The 19,348-nt window shown below is 39.2% G+C and overlaps 1 protein-coding gene across 3 annotated transcripts in view; it reads right to left on the bottom strand.

Annotated features, from left to right (window-relative positions):
- Positions 1-3,690: 3,690 nt before the first annotated feature.
- The window catches only part of LOC115222126 (pleckstrin homology domain-containing family B member 2), a 54,027-nt gene continuing 38,369 nt past the window's right edge, over positions 3,691-19,348 (bottom strand). For all 3 annotated transcript variants that reach the window (XM_029792258.2, XM_036511472.1, XM_036511473.1), the window contains exons 4-6: positions 17,663-17,772; positions 10,068-10,270; positions 3,691-4,032 (exon numbers count right to left, since the gene is read on the bottom strand). In XM_029792258.2, coding sequence (XP_029648118.1) covers positions 3,905-4,032; positions 10,068-10,270; positions 17,663-17,772 — 441 coding nt within the window. In that variant the 3' untranslated portion in view covers positions 3,691-3,904. The remainder of the gene's footprint in view (positions 4,033-10,067; positions 10,271-17,662; positions 17,773-19,348) is intronic.

Here is a 19,348-nt window from a genome sequence, read left to right as displayed (position 1 = left end):
AGGTAGCTGTTAAGTTTTCAAATGATATTGTAGGGTTGGTGTGAGAGACCTGATCTGGCCATTTTGAACATAAAACAGGTAGAATACTTTTGGCCGAAAAGCTAAAGGGTTAATTAGAGAATGATACCAATAACAGAAAAAGCAACGGAAAAAAAATATGCTGCAGATTTATGTTGGATCCCTAAAACTAAGGTTCCACATAAAAAGTATTGGTGTGGGTGCTGGTGCCATGCAAAAAGCACTTCAGTATACTCTGTAAAGAGGTTGGCATTAAGGAAGAGCATCCAGCCATAGAAACCAAACCAAAACAGAGTACGGAACCTGGTGTGGTTCCTGGCCTTGCTAGTTCTTGTCAAGCCCCAGCCAACCCATGCCAACATGGAAAACAGACATTAAATGTTGACGAGTGATGAAGATGATCCTTATTTTTTTTTTTTTTACTTGTTTCAGTCATTTGACTGCGGCCATGCTGGAGCACCGCCTTTTAGTCGAGCAAATTGACCCCGGGACTTATTCTTTGTAAGCCCAGTACTTATTCTATCGGTCTCTTTTGTCGAACCGCTAAGTGACGGGGATGTAAACACACCAGCATCGGTTGTCAAGCAATGCTAGGGGGACAAACACAGACACCCAAACATATATACACACACATACATACGACAGGCTTCTTTCAGTTTCCTTCTACCAAATCCACTCACAAGGCTTTTGTCGGCCCAAGGTTATAGCAGAAGACACTTGCCCAAGATGCCACGCAGTGGGACTGAACCCAGAACCATGTGGTTGGTAAACAAGCTACTTACCACACAGCCACTCCTGTGCCAATTATATATATATATATATATATATATATATATATATATATATATATATAATTGTTATTCTACCAATTATATACGTTTTTATTATTTTTTTTGCAATTTACTTAATCATTGATATTTTATTGTTATTTTAATACTTCTATTATACGTAATTTTCTAGATGGTGTAATTTAATTGTTCATTTTGAATTGATAAAAGGTGGTTTTTTTCTAATTTTATATATATATATATATATATTATATGAAATTTGTTTTAATATTTCTAAATTGAATTTTTTCCCTGTAATTTTGGATTTATATTCCCTCAAGTAATAATTATAGAATGAATGAATGAATGAATGAATGAATGTATGTATGTATGATGTATGTATGTATGTACGTATGTATGTATACATACATACATACATACATACATACATACATGCCACTGTTGCAGCTGTCATCATCCAGTGTTATACAAAAAATGGTGATCATAACTTGGAAAGAGGAGCAGGTAAGTTTGTGAGAGAGTTGAGTGAGTGACAGATGGTTACAGGTAAGGTTACAGATGATGCAATGAATGGCAGACAAGGGAGGGGGGCACGATCAATGGTGAATATCAGTTTAGGGAGGATGTGAAGGAAGTAATAATGGACCAGGGAGGAGGAGATGGCACACACACACACAGTCATATGGAATGGGTGTTTCGGCATAATTTTACCAAATTCCACTCATAAGGTATCAACTTGAATCAAAGGTAGAAGGGCAATTAAGCTCAGAACAATATTCTTTTACTCTTTTACTTGTTTCAGTCGTTTGACTGTAGCCATGCTGGAGCACTGCCTTTAGTCAAGCAAATCGACCCCAAGACTTATTCTATTGGTCTCTTTTGCCGAACCGCTAAGTTACAGGGACGTAAACACACCAGTATCGGTTGTCAAGCGATGTTGGAGGACAAACATAGACACACAAACATATACACAAACACAGACACACACACACACATATATATATATATATATATATATATATATATATAATATATATATATATATATATATATGTATATATATGACGGGCTTCTTTCAGTTTCTGTCTACCAAATCCACTCACAAGGCTTTCGTCGGCCCGAGGCTATAGTAGAAGACACTTGCTCAAGGTGCCATGCAGTGGGACTGAACCCGGAACCATGTGGTTCATAAGCAAGCTACTTACCACACAGCCACTCTGATTAAAAAATTGAAAAAATACGTGCAAAAGAGTTAGAAAAATCACATTTTATTTTTTTTATATACAAGAAGAGTATTTCTCTGCAAGAAGAAAGGCACAGCTGATTGAACCAACCTCAATCCATTAACTGTAATTTATTTATCAATCAAGAACGGGAAAAGATGAGAGTAAAGTCAGTCCCAGCAAGATTTGAACTCAAAACTACGGGGTACAAAAACAGGCGTATGAAAGCAGCTGGTAATTTTGCATATTCTTATTGAGAACAAATTTTTACTAGGTACATGGTGAATGTGTATGGCAGGGGAAGGAAGACATATAAACACTTGGGTTTGTTAGAAATATATTTATCAGTCTTTTTTTTAATATCTTTTTCCAAATATTTATTCTGTGTTGCTGTGGCTTCTATCTCTTCTCTTAAATCCAGAGTATATTACAGGCATTTAAATAGGACTCTTATTGTTCCAGTGATTTTAGACATAAGACTGCAGCCACATCATATCGCTGTCTTCACAGCTTTTAGTCAATTATAGCAAGCCAAGTACATACTTAATTTGGCATTTGTATGGTCAATTATATAATATATATATATATAAAAAATTTTTTTAAAAAAACAGAAAGTGAACAAAACAGTTAAGGGGAGATAGCTACGTCACACACATATATACCACAAAGTATATAGATTTTAAATATATTAGATTTTGTCCACCTGATATAAACACACACACACACACTGATGCACATACACACACACATGCATGTATATATGAAAGAAAGAAAAGAAAGAAAAATACTATGTGACCAAGGAGGGGGGGAAGACTGCTCTGTGCATATTGTAGAGTTTTATCTTATTTAAAATTTCACTAACCTCTACTGCAAGTTTCACATTTCTGAAATTCAGTAATATGAAATTTGAAATAACAGCTTCTGAAATTTAATCTTGTAATCTATAACTGAATGCATATGTGGTATGTGCATGCATGTGTGTGTGTGTATCAATGTTTTGCTTAGGTATACAGCAATACTGATGACATGGTGTTTGAATTCAATATATATATTCTTTAGAATGAAACATTAGTTGGGTACAAAGCATAATAAAAATAAAAATAAATGCACCCTTTTAAAGTCTAGTCAGGCTCATGGGCCCGGTTTCACGGTTTCTATGGCGTATGTGTTCCCCAGCTGGACGGGACGCCAGTCCATCGCAGCGTTACTCATTTTTGCCAGCTGAGTAGATTGGAGCAACGTGAAATGAAGTGTTTTGCTCAAGAACACAACGCGTCACCCGGTCCAGGAATCGAAACCACAATCTTACGATCATGGTGCTGACACCCTAACCACTAAGCCACGCGCCTCCACACAAAACAATATGAAATTGATAAAAGTGACAAAGTAACAGATGATTATGTAATGTTGAACTTACTAATTCCTGTTCCTTTATCATTTATATGTGTGCGTGTGTGTACATGTGGATATTTTCTGCATGGTTTTCTTCTACCAAATTTTAAGAGGCACTATTTAACCAAGACCAAAGTGTTGTACAATGGACAGTGGAGACCGGATCTGGATCCATGCCCAATGTCCATAGTCAGATAAAGATACCCCCCTACTAAGAGATAAACAAAAGAACAAATAAATCAAAGCAATTTGAATGCATTGAGAATGTATCTGTTATATAGTCAAATGATCTTACAGTAAGATCAAATGTAATTTTATCATATTCAGTATGTAACAAAATGACCAGAACCATCATGCTTGTGTTTAAATATCTATGAACTCATTTAATGATCTACATTTTAATTATTTAAATGAGGGGAAACAAAACAAGAAAAGGTGGAATAATGCAGGGCAAAATCTTAACGGGGTCATTCATAATGAAGTTTACCACCACCACAAAAACGGTGACCATAGCATCGACCCGACTAGAGCACCGGTAGCCACACCCATTGCAACGTCACAGCCGGTATAACGCTCGCGATAAGGTTCTTGTACGTAAATCTGTCTGGTACCTGGAAAACAAAAGAAGAAAAAGATAAAAATATTTCTCATGGATGCGGTGTGGAGGCACGTGGCTTAGTGGTTAGGGTGTCAGCATCATGATCGTAAGGCGCAGGAGTGGCTGTGTGGTAAGTAGCTTGCTAAACAACCACATGGTTCCAGGTTCAGTCCCACTGCGTGGCATCTTGGGCAAGTGTCTCCTGCTATAGCCCCGGGCCGACCAATGCCTTGTGAGTGGATTTGGTAGACGGAAACTGAAAGAAGCCTGTCGTATATATGTATATATATATATGTATGTGTGTGTGTGTTTGTGTGTGTTTGTCCCCCTAGCATTGCTTGACAACCGATGCTGGTGTGTTTACGTCCCCGTCACTTAGCGGTTCGGCAAAAGAGACTGATAGAATAAGTACTGGGCTTACAAAGAATAAGTCCTGGGGTCGATTTGCTCGACTAAAGGCAGTGCTCCAGCATGGCCGCAGTCAAATGACTGAAACAAGTAAAAGAGTAAAGAGTAAAGAGTATGCAAAGTGAAAATGCATTTGTGAGAATTTCAACATTTTCAGCCCTTCTGATACCATACTTGTTAGAAACCATCTCTGGTTCAATGGTATAAAGCTTCCTGTTTCAAAGTGATCTAAACTAAAACTAGCTCTTATCTTTTACTTGTTTAGGTCATTTGACAGCAGCCATGCTGGGGCACCGCCTTAAATGGTTTTTAGTTGAAGAAATTGACCCCAATACTTATTTTTTAAGCCTGGTACTTATTCTATCTGTCATTTTTGCAAAACTAAGCCATGGGTGGAGGCACATGGCCTAGTGGTTAGAGCAGTGGATTCACAGTCGAGGGATCGTGGGTTTGAATCTCAGACCGAGCGATGTGTGTGTTTATGAGCGAAACGCCTAAGCTCCACGTGGCTCTGGAAGAAGGTAATGGTGAACTTCTGCTGACTCTTTCGCCACAACTTTCACTCTTTCCTCCTGCATCTTGTAGCTAACCAGTGACAGACCAGCATCCCATCCAGGTGGGGAACCTATACACCAAGGAAACCGGCCCTATGAGCCAGGCATAGCTCAAGAAGGAACAAACAAGTTATGGGGATGTAAACACACCGAAACTGGTCGTCAAGTGGTGATGGGGGTGGGATGGGACAAACGCAGATACAAAGACACACACACATAGATATACATATACATATATGATAGGCTTCCTTCAGTTTCCATCTATGAAATCCACTCACAAGGCTTCAGTCGACCTAAAGCTATAGTAGGAGACATAGGGTGGTGAGCTGGCAGACACGTTAGCGCGCCGATCGAAATGCTTAGCAGTATTTCATCTGCCGTTACGTTCTGAGTTCAAATTCCGCCGAGGTCGACTTTGGCTTTCATCCTTTCGAAGTCGATAAAAAAAGTACCAGTTTCGCACGGGGTCGATGTAATCGACTTAATCCCTTTGTCTGTCATTGTTTGTCCCCTCTATGTTTAGCCCCTTGTGGGCAATAAAGAAATATATAGTAGAAGACATTTGCCCAAGGTACCAAACAGTGGGACTGAACCTGGAACCATTTGGTTGAGAAGCAAACATCTTTCCACACAGCTACTCCTGGGTCTACATCAAAATTAATGTTCCAAACACCAGCTTAATAATGACTAAATGTTATTTTACTATATTCTTCATTATTAATTATTAATTCATTATTTAATTATTAATTGAATCAAGGGCAGTGTTTTTCAATAGAAATAAAGTAACAAAAGGGATAAAAGACATTTATGCAGTTTTTATGTATAGTCAGCGAAAGCACATGGCTCAGTGGTTAGAGTGTCAGGATCACAATCATGACGTAGTGAGGTCGATTCCTGGACTGGGCTATGTGTTGTGTTCTTGAGAAAGGCGTTTCATTTCATGTTACTCCAGTTCACTCATCTGTAGAAATGAGTAGCAACGTCACTGGTGCCAAACTGTATCAGCATTTACTATTCCCTTGGATAACATTGGTGGCATGCTGGTCTTCCATAAGCAACCTTGCCTGGACTTGTACCTCAGAGGGTAACTTTCTAGGTGCAACCCATGGTCATTCATGACCAAAGGGGGTCTTTATCCTTTACCCTTTACATATAGTCAATTATCTACTTTGTAAAAAACCATCATTCTGCTTGTCACTTGAACAGGCATAGGGGATACTGTTATAAAGCAGCTAGCAATAGACTGAGATTCAAACCCACGATCCCTCGACTGCGAATCCACTGCTCTAACCACTAGGCCATGTGTTTCCCCCCATAGCTTAGTTCGGCAAAAATGGCGGATAGAATAGACAAATGGTCACTATAGTGTGTGAGAAGAGAATTAGAACTGTGTAACATTGCCAGATGTCTTTAGCTAATGATCTCTGCAGGGTAGCTAGATCTTTGCAGAAAGTCATGCTGTACTAAGATTTAGTACAAAGAAGGTGTAATAGCCAGTAGGGAGTTTGTTAATGGAAGAGACATTGAACAGGACAAGTAATTATAAGTAGAAGTTTTATGAATGTCTTTTTACCCTGTTGAGAATAAATGACAAAGATCTTACTGAGTGATACTGAGATACCCTCAGCCTTCTTGATGATTTTTGAAATGTGGTTTAGAGTGGTTGTATACTGTCAACTTAATGTGACAGTCCTGTAAAGGAATTACACCACCGCTGTTTAACCCTAGCAAGCATCGACGTTTCTTGTCGGCCTTGACACATTTCCTGTGTCCTTATATATTTACGAAGGGGAGACAAGCACTCCCAACAGCTAGGCCTGCATCTAGGGAAATGCATATTTCTGGGTCTTCGCCCATCATCAGTCTAGAGTAGCAAGGCCTGCTAGCTGAAGATATTTGTCTAGACTTCGTAAATATATATATGTATATTTTCAGTGAAGTTTATTCACTGATCACCAAAATCAGAAATATCAAATTTCTAAATATATAAGGTCACAGGAAATGTGTCAAGGCCGACAGGAAGCGTCGATGCTTCCTAGGGCTAAACAGTGGTGGTGTAATTCCCTTACAGGACTGTCACGTTAAGTTGACAGTATACAACCACTCTATCGCTCCACCACCATACATATCTCAGTGAGACATTTAGAAATTCAATATTTCTGAAATGTGGTTTGTCTGATACAAATCACTATTGACAATAAAGTCCAGATCATGTTCACTAGCTACGTCTACGTTATTCAATTAGCAAGCTAGGAAAATACATTCTGCTGATACAGCTTTGTTGTTATTGATTACACTCAGAATATCAAATTATTTTTATGCGGACAGGTTAGAATTCCCAAAATACAATGCAAGCATTAATTCATTCAGTTTTTCCTTCACAAAAACAAAAAGTTTTATGTCACTGGCTCAAATGTCACTTTCAGGTCTCTCTTCCTGGCTATTCTTCTTACAAGATTTCTGTTTAACCTAATTGCAGCATTTTCTTCTCCAGGCAATTATATTTGTGCCACCGATGTTGTCCAAGGGAAAAGTAAATGCTGATACAGTTTGGCACCAGTGACGTTGCTTCTCATTTCTACAGATGAGTGAACTGGAGTAACATGAAATGAAACGTCTTGCTCAAGAACACAACACATAGCCCGGTCCAGGAATCGACCTCACTACGTCATGATTGTGATCCTGACACTCTAACCACTGAACCATGTGCTTTCGCTGACTATACATAAAAACTGCATAAATGTCTTTTATATATTTTGTTACTTTATTTCTATTGAAAAACACTGCCCTTGATTCAATTAATAATTAAATAATGAATTAATAATGAAGAATATAGTAAAATAACATTTAGTCATTATTAAGCTGGTGTTTGGAACATTTTGGGAGTGGGGGGAGTCATTTGGGTAGAGACTGAGCTCATTTTCATGAATACACTTCAGATCATATATCAAAACTAAAAAGAGTAATGGACCAAGCACTGAACCATGTTGGACTAGCATGATAAAGTGGTACAGAGAAAAGTAAGGGAGAGGATGATATTGAAGGATTTTTCATCTAGCTATCTTTGAAGCATCTAACAGGCTTCCATGTGGTTTCCATCCACTCAATTCCACTCTCAAAAGTCAAGGCAACATGAGGTTATGAGAAACAACACTCGTCATAAATGTTAGTGAGATTGAACCTAAGACCTTGTTATTTCAAAACAATTTTCTTAACCACATCGCCATACCTGCTCCCATCTGAGATAAATATATGTATGATATGCTGTGCTTGAGAAGAACTATCAAGCCAAGTGAAATCATAGCCGTGGCCAATGTCAGTATCACATAATTGGCACCTGTGTTGATGGCATGTAAAAAGTACGATTCAAACTTCGGGCCTCGCGGAAGCAGTGACAAGAGGCCGAGACCTTTGGCATTATATCATGCTTAAGACCTGTGAAGCCAACCGAGATCATAGTCATGGCTAATGCCAGTATTTCATAACTGGTACCCATGCTGGTGGCATGTACAAAGCACCTGCTACACTCTTGGAGTGATTGGCATTAGGAAGAAGATCCAGCTGTATAAACTATGCTAAATCAGATTGGAACCTGGTGCAGCTCCCAAGTTTACCAGTTTTCAGTCAAACTGTCCAACCCATGCCAGCATGGAAAGCAGATGTCAAATGAGTGAGATCAAAAAAACATGTCATGAAAACAAACTGACCCAAATTGGACAAATATATCTCAAAAAATAAAATGTTTTAAATTTTTTGTGAGATAGTCACCATGCAAATGAATACCATCTGCAATCAGTGTAAGCTGGTACCTGTATATTCAACAAGGTGTAAGCTTATACCTGTATAATTTTTACTTGTGCAGACAGATGTATTTGACTAAATATATGTGTCTCATAGTGTATGTGTGTGTGTGTGTGTGTGTGTGTGTGTGTGTCTGTGTATGTGTGTGTGTGTGTGTGTGTGTGTGTGTGTGTGTGTGTGTGTGCACATGTGTATTTGTGCACGTCTCCCTGTGTGTTTACATTGACACAACCTGAGCAGCTGAGACATTTAGTCCCGCATAAACAACACATCTCCACAGCCTAGTGGTTGGACATGGCATCTTGGCATAGAATAATGCTGCCTCAAGAAATCTCACCCAACTGACGAAAGCCTGGAGAAAGCTAATATAATAATAATCCTTTCTACTATAGGCACAAAGCCTGAAATTTGTTAGGAGGACTAAGTCGATTACATCGACACCAGTGCTCAACTAGTACTTATTTCGGCAGGCATGTGGCTTAGTGGTTAGGGGTATTCGGCTCATGGTCATAAGGTCACAAGTTCAATTCCCGGTGGCACGTTGAGTCCTTGAGCAAGACACTTTATTTCATGTTGCTCCAGTCCATTCAGCTGGCAAAAGTGAGTAGTACCTGTATTTCAAAGGGCCAGCCTTGTCACACTTTGTGTCACGCTGAATCTTTCTGAGAACTATGTTAAGGGTACACGTGTCTGTGGAGAGCTCAGCCACTTGCACGTTAATTTCACGAGCAAGCTGTTCCGTTGATCGTATCAGCTGGGACCCTCGTCATCGCAACTGACGGAGAGCTCCTTTTTTATTAACTTATTTCGTCGACCCCGAAAGGATGAAGGGCAAAGTCAACCTCAGCAGAATCTGAACTCAGAACATGAAGTCAGATGCTAATGATTCTGCCAGCTCACCGCCTTATTAATAATAATAATAATACCGGTTGTCATAGGTGCCCTGGGAATGATAGCAAAAGGGGCTGATCGCTACCTAACTCAGATACCAGGAAACCCCAAAATGGCAGAAATTCAAAAGATAGTGCTCATGGGAACTGCTCATATCCTACGCAAAATACTTTCTATGTAATCTCAAGTTTTAAAACAAACATTATTTTCGTTTTTTTTTTTGGCACACTAGGAATAACAACATCACAAACTTCCAACCTGTTGTCTCTTGAGGTCTCTGAGTGAGACTTGGAGCCAACTTGTACAAATATAAAGCAAAAGTCAAACATAGAATAATAATAATAATAATAATAGCGGTGATATGTGTGTGTACTTGTTTTGATGGTGTACTTACCATAAGGTAAAGAATTAACATGATGCACAGAATAGCCCGTTGGATACTCATTGGTGGCATATGTTAAAATCTGAGGTTGGTTGTAAAGCTCAGCATAAGAAGGTGGTGGCTCCATGCCTTGGTGATGATCTGGTCGGAATGTGTCTGAAAATCGTCGGGTTGCATGAACTGCTCTGGCTTCTTCAATTGCCATTTTCCAAGCACTTTGGTGAAATACAAAAATTATGCAGTTTAATGAATAGCATTCATCTCATTCAACAAAGAACAAGGTTAATTTTTCTTAATAAGGTGACCTTGGTAGTGCAGGAGGAATTTAAAAAGCTGATAGAATTTAGAGCAGTGATTCTCAATGTGGGATAAATGCCCCACTTGTGGGGCCTGGGAAAATGGTGGTAGGGCATGGTGCCGTAGGCTGCCAGGCACGAGGTTCTCAATAAAGCAATTCACTTGTTTTTTTATTTCTTAGTCAAGAATGTACTAATTTTTGTACTCTACTTAAATAAAGAGTTACTGGTAGATTATTTTGTATTAAATAAGTGGTTCTCAGCAAGGGTTCATATGGCCCCCTGGGGGCCCATATAATATTTTTGGGGTCCACACAGTAGTATATTAAGGGTCTATTAAAAAAATTTTGATTTTGATGTATGTATTGGAAGAAACAGATAGGGTTCTTTCTCTAACATGTTAAATAGTTCAGCCTACACAAGTTAATGTGTGAAAAACAAAACAGGGGTTTTGAAAGAAGTTTCTATAAAACTAGTCTTTAAACATCCGAGAGGCTGGGGGGAGGGGAGCACCAGAGTAAAACAGTAATCAAGGAGGTCCATAGATTAAAAAAATGGTTGAGAACCACTGTATTAAATAATTGTGAAAAAATATTAAAAATAAAGTTGTTTTTCAATCACTGGTGGGGCATACATATTTATGGAAAGTTATAGTGAAGCCTGGGGGAAAATAGGTTGGGAAACACTGTTTTAGGAGCATTCATTTTAAAGACAATTGAATTCAGAGTATTCTTCTACTGGTTTCACTTATTGTACTTCAGCTATGTCTGAATTCTGTCTTCTTGTGCCTAAGTCAATTAAATCCCAGTCACCCTGGACTCAATTCATTAGTTCAGGGTAGTTGAAATACAATTGGGATGTAATCCTGGGTGGCTGGTAGGTAGTAGCTGTGACTGAGGAGGTACAATAATTTCAAAACACTAGGTGCCTTAAAGTCTCCATACGCTAATAAATTGAATGTGTTATGAACGCACATTCACTTCAAAGAAGTTGTTCCCTAATGAGGAAATAGAACAGTAATGATTTATTATCTATTAACAGATATTAGTATGCCTTAGTAAAGAATTTAATTGCTGATATATATTTATGATACCCACAAATACTGTACACACTTATACACACTCTTCTATTTACGCACATCACTGTATATCTATCTAAACAATACACATACATACAGCTTATGCCTGTATATCTTTTACTTGTAAGTAGGTGTATTTGACTAAATATATGCACATCTCCATATATCACATATACACAAATACATGAAATATATATTATCATCATCATCGTTTAATGTCCATCTTCCATGCATGCAAGGGTAGGAAGGTTCACAGTAGCTGGCCAGGTAGAAAAACTACCTATGACTGCTGTGTGTGTTTTGGAAGGGTTTTTATGGCTGGATGCCCTTCCTAGCACCAACCACTCTGCAGAGTGGATTCAGTGCTTTTTAAGAGGCACTAGCACAGGCAATGTTAGTTTTGGCATGGTTTTTACAGCTGGATGCCCTTCAAAATGCCAACTACTTTACAGTGTAACTCACAAGACAAGGAATTGTGAGAGGGGTAGGGGAATTTGAGGAGGGGAACTCATGTCAGAAGATGAAAGGTTAGAGGGTGACAAAGAGACAGAGAGGCAGAAACAGGTGACAGTTAATCACATCTTTCCATGTCAGTACCAACATAGGTTTCTGTTGCAAGTCAGTGCACACTGAAAATTTTGCAGCATGATGTGCATTTTGGGGTTAATCACTGATGCTGTTTTGCCAGGGTACAATTTAACTGCATTTCAGACACCATCTAAATAGAGTACTAGTCCAACCAAATCTCTTTTCTCATAATTTAATAATTTATCATTTCTTCTCTACCGACAACATGCAGTCTCTATATAGACATATGGATTTATCTAAGTGAGAATCTACTAAGGATAGAAAAATAAGCTAAGTGGAGTTCATCTACATTCACTGAGGTTAACCAGTATTATTGTTAACCAGTCAAAGTGAACATGGTACCTGCTAGGATTGTATATCCCTATGAACCAATTTTGGAAATTTACCTTTAAACAAACTCAGTATTTTACTGAATGACTAAAGCAGATTACCAGAAAATGGAAATAATAAATATAAATATATCCATGAAAGATACTCCAATACCATCAAAAAAGGAATACAAAAAGAGATATCATCTATAAAATAAATACCTTCAGACAAAGAATGAGATGGAGAGCATGATTCTATAAGAAATTATCAACCATCTTACAAACAATAACTCTGAGCACCTTTTCAAACTCCACCCGTCTAACACCCGTGGACATATTTACAAAGTCAGAAAACAGCACAGCTCCCATGACTTTAGGAAACATTTTTTCACGCTGAGAGTTGCTGAAGCATGGAACAAACTGCCGGCATCGGTTGTTAGTTGTCAGAGCACTGCATCCTTCAAAACTTCCATGCTTCCTGAGATTCGCCAACACTACACCTGATTTTCTCCCCTCCATACACAACCAAGCATGTATCTGACTCATACATTGTTCGCTTTCCAGACATTTGTACATTACTGCATATACTCTATACGCACTTTCTGACAAGTTGTGGTGCACCTGAGCACTGTATACAATAATTTCATTATTATTATTAAGAAAGATGAAAGCTCCAACAGTAAGAATAGTGAAGACACGTTACAAATACAGAGGACTTTTAAGACAAGGAAATAACCACCGTCAAACTAGTACTTAACAGCATTTGGAGATGAACAGTGGTCTATAGTTGAGAATATTAAATTTACGAAATTCTTTCTACATAGAAATGAACACTTAAGAAAATTACACGAAATAAGTCATTGATGTAAATAAAGTTAATACGGAAAATGATGCAAGGGAAATAACTGGCGAAAACAATACTCTATACTCACTCTTTTACTCTTTTACTTGTTTCAGTCATTTGACTGCGGCCATAAGCAGCCAAGGTAGGCAAGTGCACCCCGACCCAACTTTTGGGCTGGCTGGTAACCATTCTCCTTTGCTATACTCTTTCTCTCTTTTACTTGTTTCAGTCATTTGACTGCGGCCATGCTGGAGCACCGCCTTTAGTCGAGCAAATCGACCCCGGGACTTATTCTATCGGTCTTTTTTGCCGAACCACTAAGTTACGGGGACGTAAACACACCAGCATCGGTTGTCAAGCAATGCTAGGGGGACAAACACAGACACGCAAACACACACATACATATATATATATATATATATACATATATACGACAGGCTTCTTTCAGTTTCCGTCTACCAAATCCACTCACAAGGCTTTGGTCGGCCCGAAGCTATAGTAGAAGACACTTGCCCAAGGTGCCACGCAGTGGGACTGAACCCGGAACCATGTGGTTGGTAAACAACCTACTTACCACAAAGCCACTCCTGCAAGGATCTGAACAGGTAAACACATACTAAAGATAGTAACTTAATGCATATCATCATCATCATCATCCAGTGTTTTAAATCCAGCACCCCTCCCTTGTTAACAGAGGTGGCCAGATCTACCTCAATGCCATAAGCAGCCAAGGTAGGCAAGTGCACCCCACCCCAATTTTTGGGCTGGCTGGTAACCATTCTCCTTTGCTATCATGAGGCTTTTTTGGAGCTGGATTTTCTACAGGAAGCCTGCCCCCGCTTACCCCCAACTTCAGTTTCTCGACATGAATGGTCCCGAAACCAAGGCCTCTACCACAATTTTTAAGAAATGTGGTGGAAAACCACTTAGTAACAGCGAAATAAATTGTGATGTAGTGAATTGTGATGGTGGCACGTAAAAAGCACCCACTACACTCACGGAGTGGTTGGCGTTAGGAAGGGCATCCAGCCGTAGAAACACTGCCAAATCTGACTGGGCCTGATGAAGCCTTCCGGCTTCACAGACCCCAGTTAAACCGTCCAACCCATGCTAGCATGGAAAACGGACGCTAAATGATGATGATGATGATGATGATAACTCAAATAATATAATAGAAAGTGTAACTCAAAATCCCCAAAAATCAAAATGGGGTACATAAATTAGAAGGTAAAAGGAGTAAACATAATATAAACAATCAGGTTTAAAAAGCAGTGTTAGAGATAAGACATGTGATGGCAACGTGAAATGAAGTGTTTTGCTCAAGAACACAACGCGTCGCCCAGTCCAGGAATTGAAACCACAATCTTACAACTATGAGTCCAACACCTTAACCATTCAACTGCAGCCATGCTGGAGCACCACTTTGAAGGGTTTTAGTCAAACAAATCGACTCCAGGATTATTTTTTTTTTACAACCTAGTACTTAGTCTATCAGTGTCTTTTGCTGAAGTGCTAAGTTACAGGGATGTAAACATACCAACACCAGTTGTCAAGCAGTGATGGGTGGGGGGAGACAAAGACACACACATATATATATATATATATATATATATACATGACGGGATTCTCACAGTTTTCATCTACTAAATCCACTTGCAAAACTTTGGTTGGCCCAAGACTATAGTAGAAGACACTTGCCAAAGGTGTCACACAGTGGGACTGAACCTGGAACTATGTGGTTGAGAAGGAAGCTTCTTACCACACAGCCAAGCCCTATAACTTAGCAGTTCAATAAAAGAGACTGAGAAAATAAGTACAAGACTTTAAAACAAATATTTAGTGAGATACTAGTTGAAATTATTTAGTTCTGCATTTATTTTTAGGTATTTCTAATTTAGGCACAAGGCCTTACTTCCCTGGGCATGGACACATTGAAACACCGACGTCTGGCAGCTGACTTGGCAGACAACCATAAAATTATTAACCATCTTACAAACAATAACTCTGGGCACCTTTTCAAACTCCAACTGTCTAACACCTGTGGACATATTTACAAAGTCAGAAAACAGCACAGCTCCCATGACTTTAGGAAACATTTTTTCACGTTGAGAGTTGCTGAAGCATGGAACAAACTGCCGGCATCAGTTGTTAGTTGTCGGAGCACTGCATCCTTCAAAACTTCCATGCCTCTTGAGATTCGCCAACACTACACCTGGTTTTCTCCCCTCCATACACACACAAGCATGTATCTGACTCATACACTGTTCGCTTTCTAGACATTTGTACATTACTGCATGTACTCTATACGCACTTTCTGACAAGTTGTGGTGCACCTGAGCACTGTATACAATAATTTCATTATATTATTATATGAAATTCTGCGGACAGCAACTAACCTAAAATGGAAGGAAGGCACGTCGGGGTCACCATTTTATAATGGAAGGTTTTTATGATACTTTTGGGGTATCTTCTGCTTCCATTATAATTAGTCTGTTGATTCAAGGAGCTGGAAATACGAAGAATGAAGTTCTCAGGCGGAGTAAATTCAATAACCATTTATTCACAGGTGCTTCATAAAAGGGGTTGAATCTTTTCGGTTTGAACGGCAGTTTTTTCTAGCGGTGTCATATGAAATTGTCACCCATAATTATGACCCTAGTATCGATCTATTTCACTTCAATCTGTTTTAGGGTTAGGGGTAGTTAGGGGTGGGGGAAGGGTATCTTTTTTCTTCACAAATGTAAATAAACCCAATCTGTTTCTTAAACGAGGGACTTATTCATACGGCACAGAATGTTTTTTAACTCAATAGACGTCACTGTTGGTTGAAATTGCAGAATTTGAAGAAAAACAACAAATATCTTACAAACTATAGAATTTTCTCAATAAAGCCAAGAGAAAAAAAGATGTTTTATAAACACATTCTACCAGTATACGAAGTTTAAAATTTTTTTAGTTACCTAGAAATTATGTTAAAAACTGCCATTCAAACCGAAAAGATCCCAAGGGGTTTGCTTTCAGTAACCATCTTCACAGTAGTGTGTAGTTAGCCTTCTCTCCCATACATGTGAGGTTCAATAACGTCTGGAGACAATGCATGTAGTATCACAGTGAGACCAAAGTCCACTGTGAGCTCCTGGCTTCAAAGTGTCTTCTCGGCCTCAGCCTGAGAAGAATGAGAGGGGAAAATGTTGTCTTTTTCTTCAATAATGGTTACAGGTGAGATCTCATTTTAGTCTCGTGTATGGCAATGGTTGCAGGTAAGATGTCGCTGTTTCAAAATAGCGCTGGCTTCTTTGTGCCTGGCTACAAACCGATAGTTTATTTATCAATATCAGTTTCCGATAAGGCGACGAGCTGAGAGAAACGTTAGCACACCAGGCGAAATGCTTAGTGGTATTTCGTCTGTCTTTACGTTCAGAGTTCAAATTCCGCCGAGGTCGACTTTGCCTTTCGTCCTTTCGGGATCGATAAATTAAGTACCAGTTACGAACTGGGGTCGATGTAATCGACTTAATACCTATGTCTGTCCGTGCTTGTCCCCTCTATGTTCAGCCCCTTGCAGGTAGTAAAGAAATAGGTATTTCGTCTGTCTTTACTTCTGAGTTCAAATTCTGCCGAGGTCGACGTTGCCTTTCATCCTTTCGGGTTCGATAAGTACCAGTTGCGTACTGGAGTCGATGTAATCGACTGCCCCGCCCCCAAAAAAATTTCGGGCCTTGTGCCTAGAGTAAAGAATATTAATTTCCGATAACTATAGATACTACAAGGTATTCATTTTTTACCAAGAGTTACTTCCCCTTAATTATTTTTACCTTATACTTATTGACACCCATCCCCATCCGGGGTATTCTGGAAGTTGATGATAATTGAAAATAGCTGCTGTTGTTGTTTAGCCGCAAGATCAACTCTGACTGAGCAGACCTATTGGTCAGAGACGTTCTAGCCGGGCCCATCCAGTCTTTTTTCCAGTAAGTGCAATCATACAATCTTTTCTATGAAAGAAGGGTATGGTGCACTTTGAGTGAATTTGAAGGAAAATTTGGCTGCTATTTCTGAGTGTCCACATAGAGGGACGTCACTGACTTGCCCTAAAAATAATTTGTTAATTATGTACGATGCTTTCTCTCTCTCTCTCTGAGTAACAGAGACATTTGGCTTTGGACAATTGAGACAAATGAATACGGGCATGACTGTAGGCGCGGGCATGGCTGTGTGGTTAGGGAGTTTGCTTCCAAGCTATATGGTTTCAGGTTCAGTCCCACTGCGTGGCACTTTGGGTAGGTGTCTTCCACTATAGCCCCGAGCCGACCGAAACTTTGTGATTGAATCCGGTAGGTGGAAGTTACTGCCTTGTGTGTATGTGTGCATATAGCTGTTCAGTGTCTCTCCGCAAGAGAGAGAGAGAGGGGAATACGAAAAATGTAAAATATACAGAAGGTAATACCTGAGGTTTTTGTTGTGGATTTTAATGTTTAAAATGGATATCTTACCTTGTGTCATCAGAACTTTCTGCACACAACAACAACCTTCTGTCTCGTGCTACCAATTCTATCAGACAATTGCGGTTCAGGTGTGAAGGAAGTGGGTTGGACATAGCCACCTAAAAATAGTTGAAGAATAAAGAATTACAAAAAAACCCCCAAAAAAACAACGTTTTGTTATTGTCATTTCCTCATTATCATCATCGTTTAACATTCACTTTTCCATGCTTGCATGGGTCACACAGAACTTGCTGAGGTGCATTTTCTACAGCTGGATGCTCTTCCTGTCACAAACCTTTGCCTGTTTCCAAGCAAGGTAATACCTCCCTGTGACCAGACATGTTTTCATGGAAGATTGGAAATAAAGGGAACCACTTGCATGATGGTCACATGTGCTTACAACTGCCACATGAAATCAGATAGTAAGACACATACACCCACAATACATATACATACATGTACACACACACAAAATATCATCTTAAGGATATTTTGTTTCTTCTTTCTTTCTCACATTATATATATATATATATATATATACACATATATATACACACACATACATATACACACACACACATACATACACACATATGCGCACATATACACACGCACACATACATACACACACATATATATATATACTCACACACACACGCACATATATATACTCACATACACACACACATATATATACTCACATACACACACACATATATATACTCACATACACACACATGTATATACACACATATATACACACACATATATATACATATATCATGTGATGACATGATCAACCAGACCATCAGATGTTGTTACACATTACTGCTCACAATGTGCTTTGTATCGTTTTAGTTTTTGGATAATGCCATCCTGCTGACTAGACAAGCAGGCCAACATTGCCCCCTGGTCGAAAAGCTTGTCCATTGCAGGGTTATCCATTTACAGCTGAAGCTGGGGCAGTGTGAAATTAAATGTTTTGCACAAGAATACAACACACAGCCAGCTTGGGAATTGAAACCAAGATTTCACGATTGTTAGGGCAATATGCCTAACCACTAGGTCATGAGCCTTCACACACATGCGCATACATGTACACGTGCACACACACATTTGATGGGGTTCTTTCAGTTTCAGTCTACCAGATTGATTCACAAGGCTTTGACACTTGCCCAAGGTGCCACACAAAAGGATTGAAACCAAGACCCTGTGGTTGGGAAGCAAACTTCTTACCACACACCTATACATACACCTTTTATCTTTTATTTATTTCAGTCACTGAACAGCAGCCAAGCTGGAGCACTGTTTTTAGCTAAACAAATTAACCTCGGTACTTAACTTAAGTCTGGTACTTACTCTATGCGTCTCATTTGCTGAACAACTAGTTTATGGGGATGTAAGGTGTAAGGTGAGGGAGGGACAAACAAACACACACTTATAAAACCATCATCATCATCATCATTTAGCACCTGTTTTCCATGTTGGCATGAGTTAGTTCGACAGGAGCTGACTAGCTGAACGGCTTTTTAGGGCCCACTGTCTGTTTTGCTATGATTTCTATGGCTGGATGCCCTTCCTAACACCAACCAGTTTACAGAGGGTATTTAGTGCTTTTACACAGCACTGGCATGGGAGCTTTTTACATGGCACCAGCACTTAAGAGCCCATAAGATTAGGGATGCTCAGCTACAG

Source organism: Octopus sinensis, linkage group LG19, assembly GCF_006345805.1.
Source record: "Octopus sinensis linkage group LG19, ASM634580v1, whole genome shotgun sequence".
NCBI lineage: Eukaryota > Metazoa > Mollusca > Cephalopoda > Octopoda > Octopodidae > Octopus > Octopus sinensis.
This window is presented reverse-complemented; position numbering and strand designations above follow the sequence as displayed.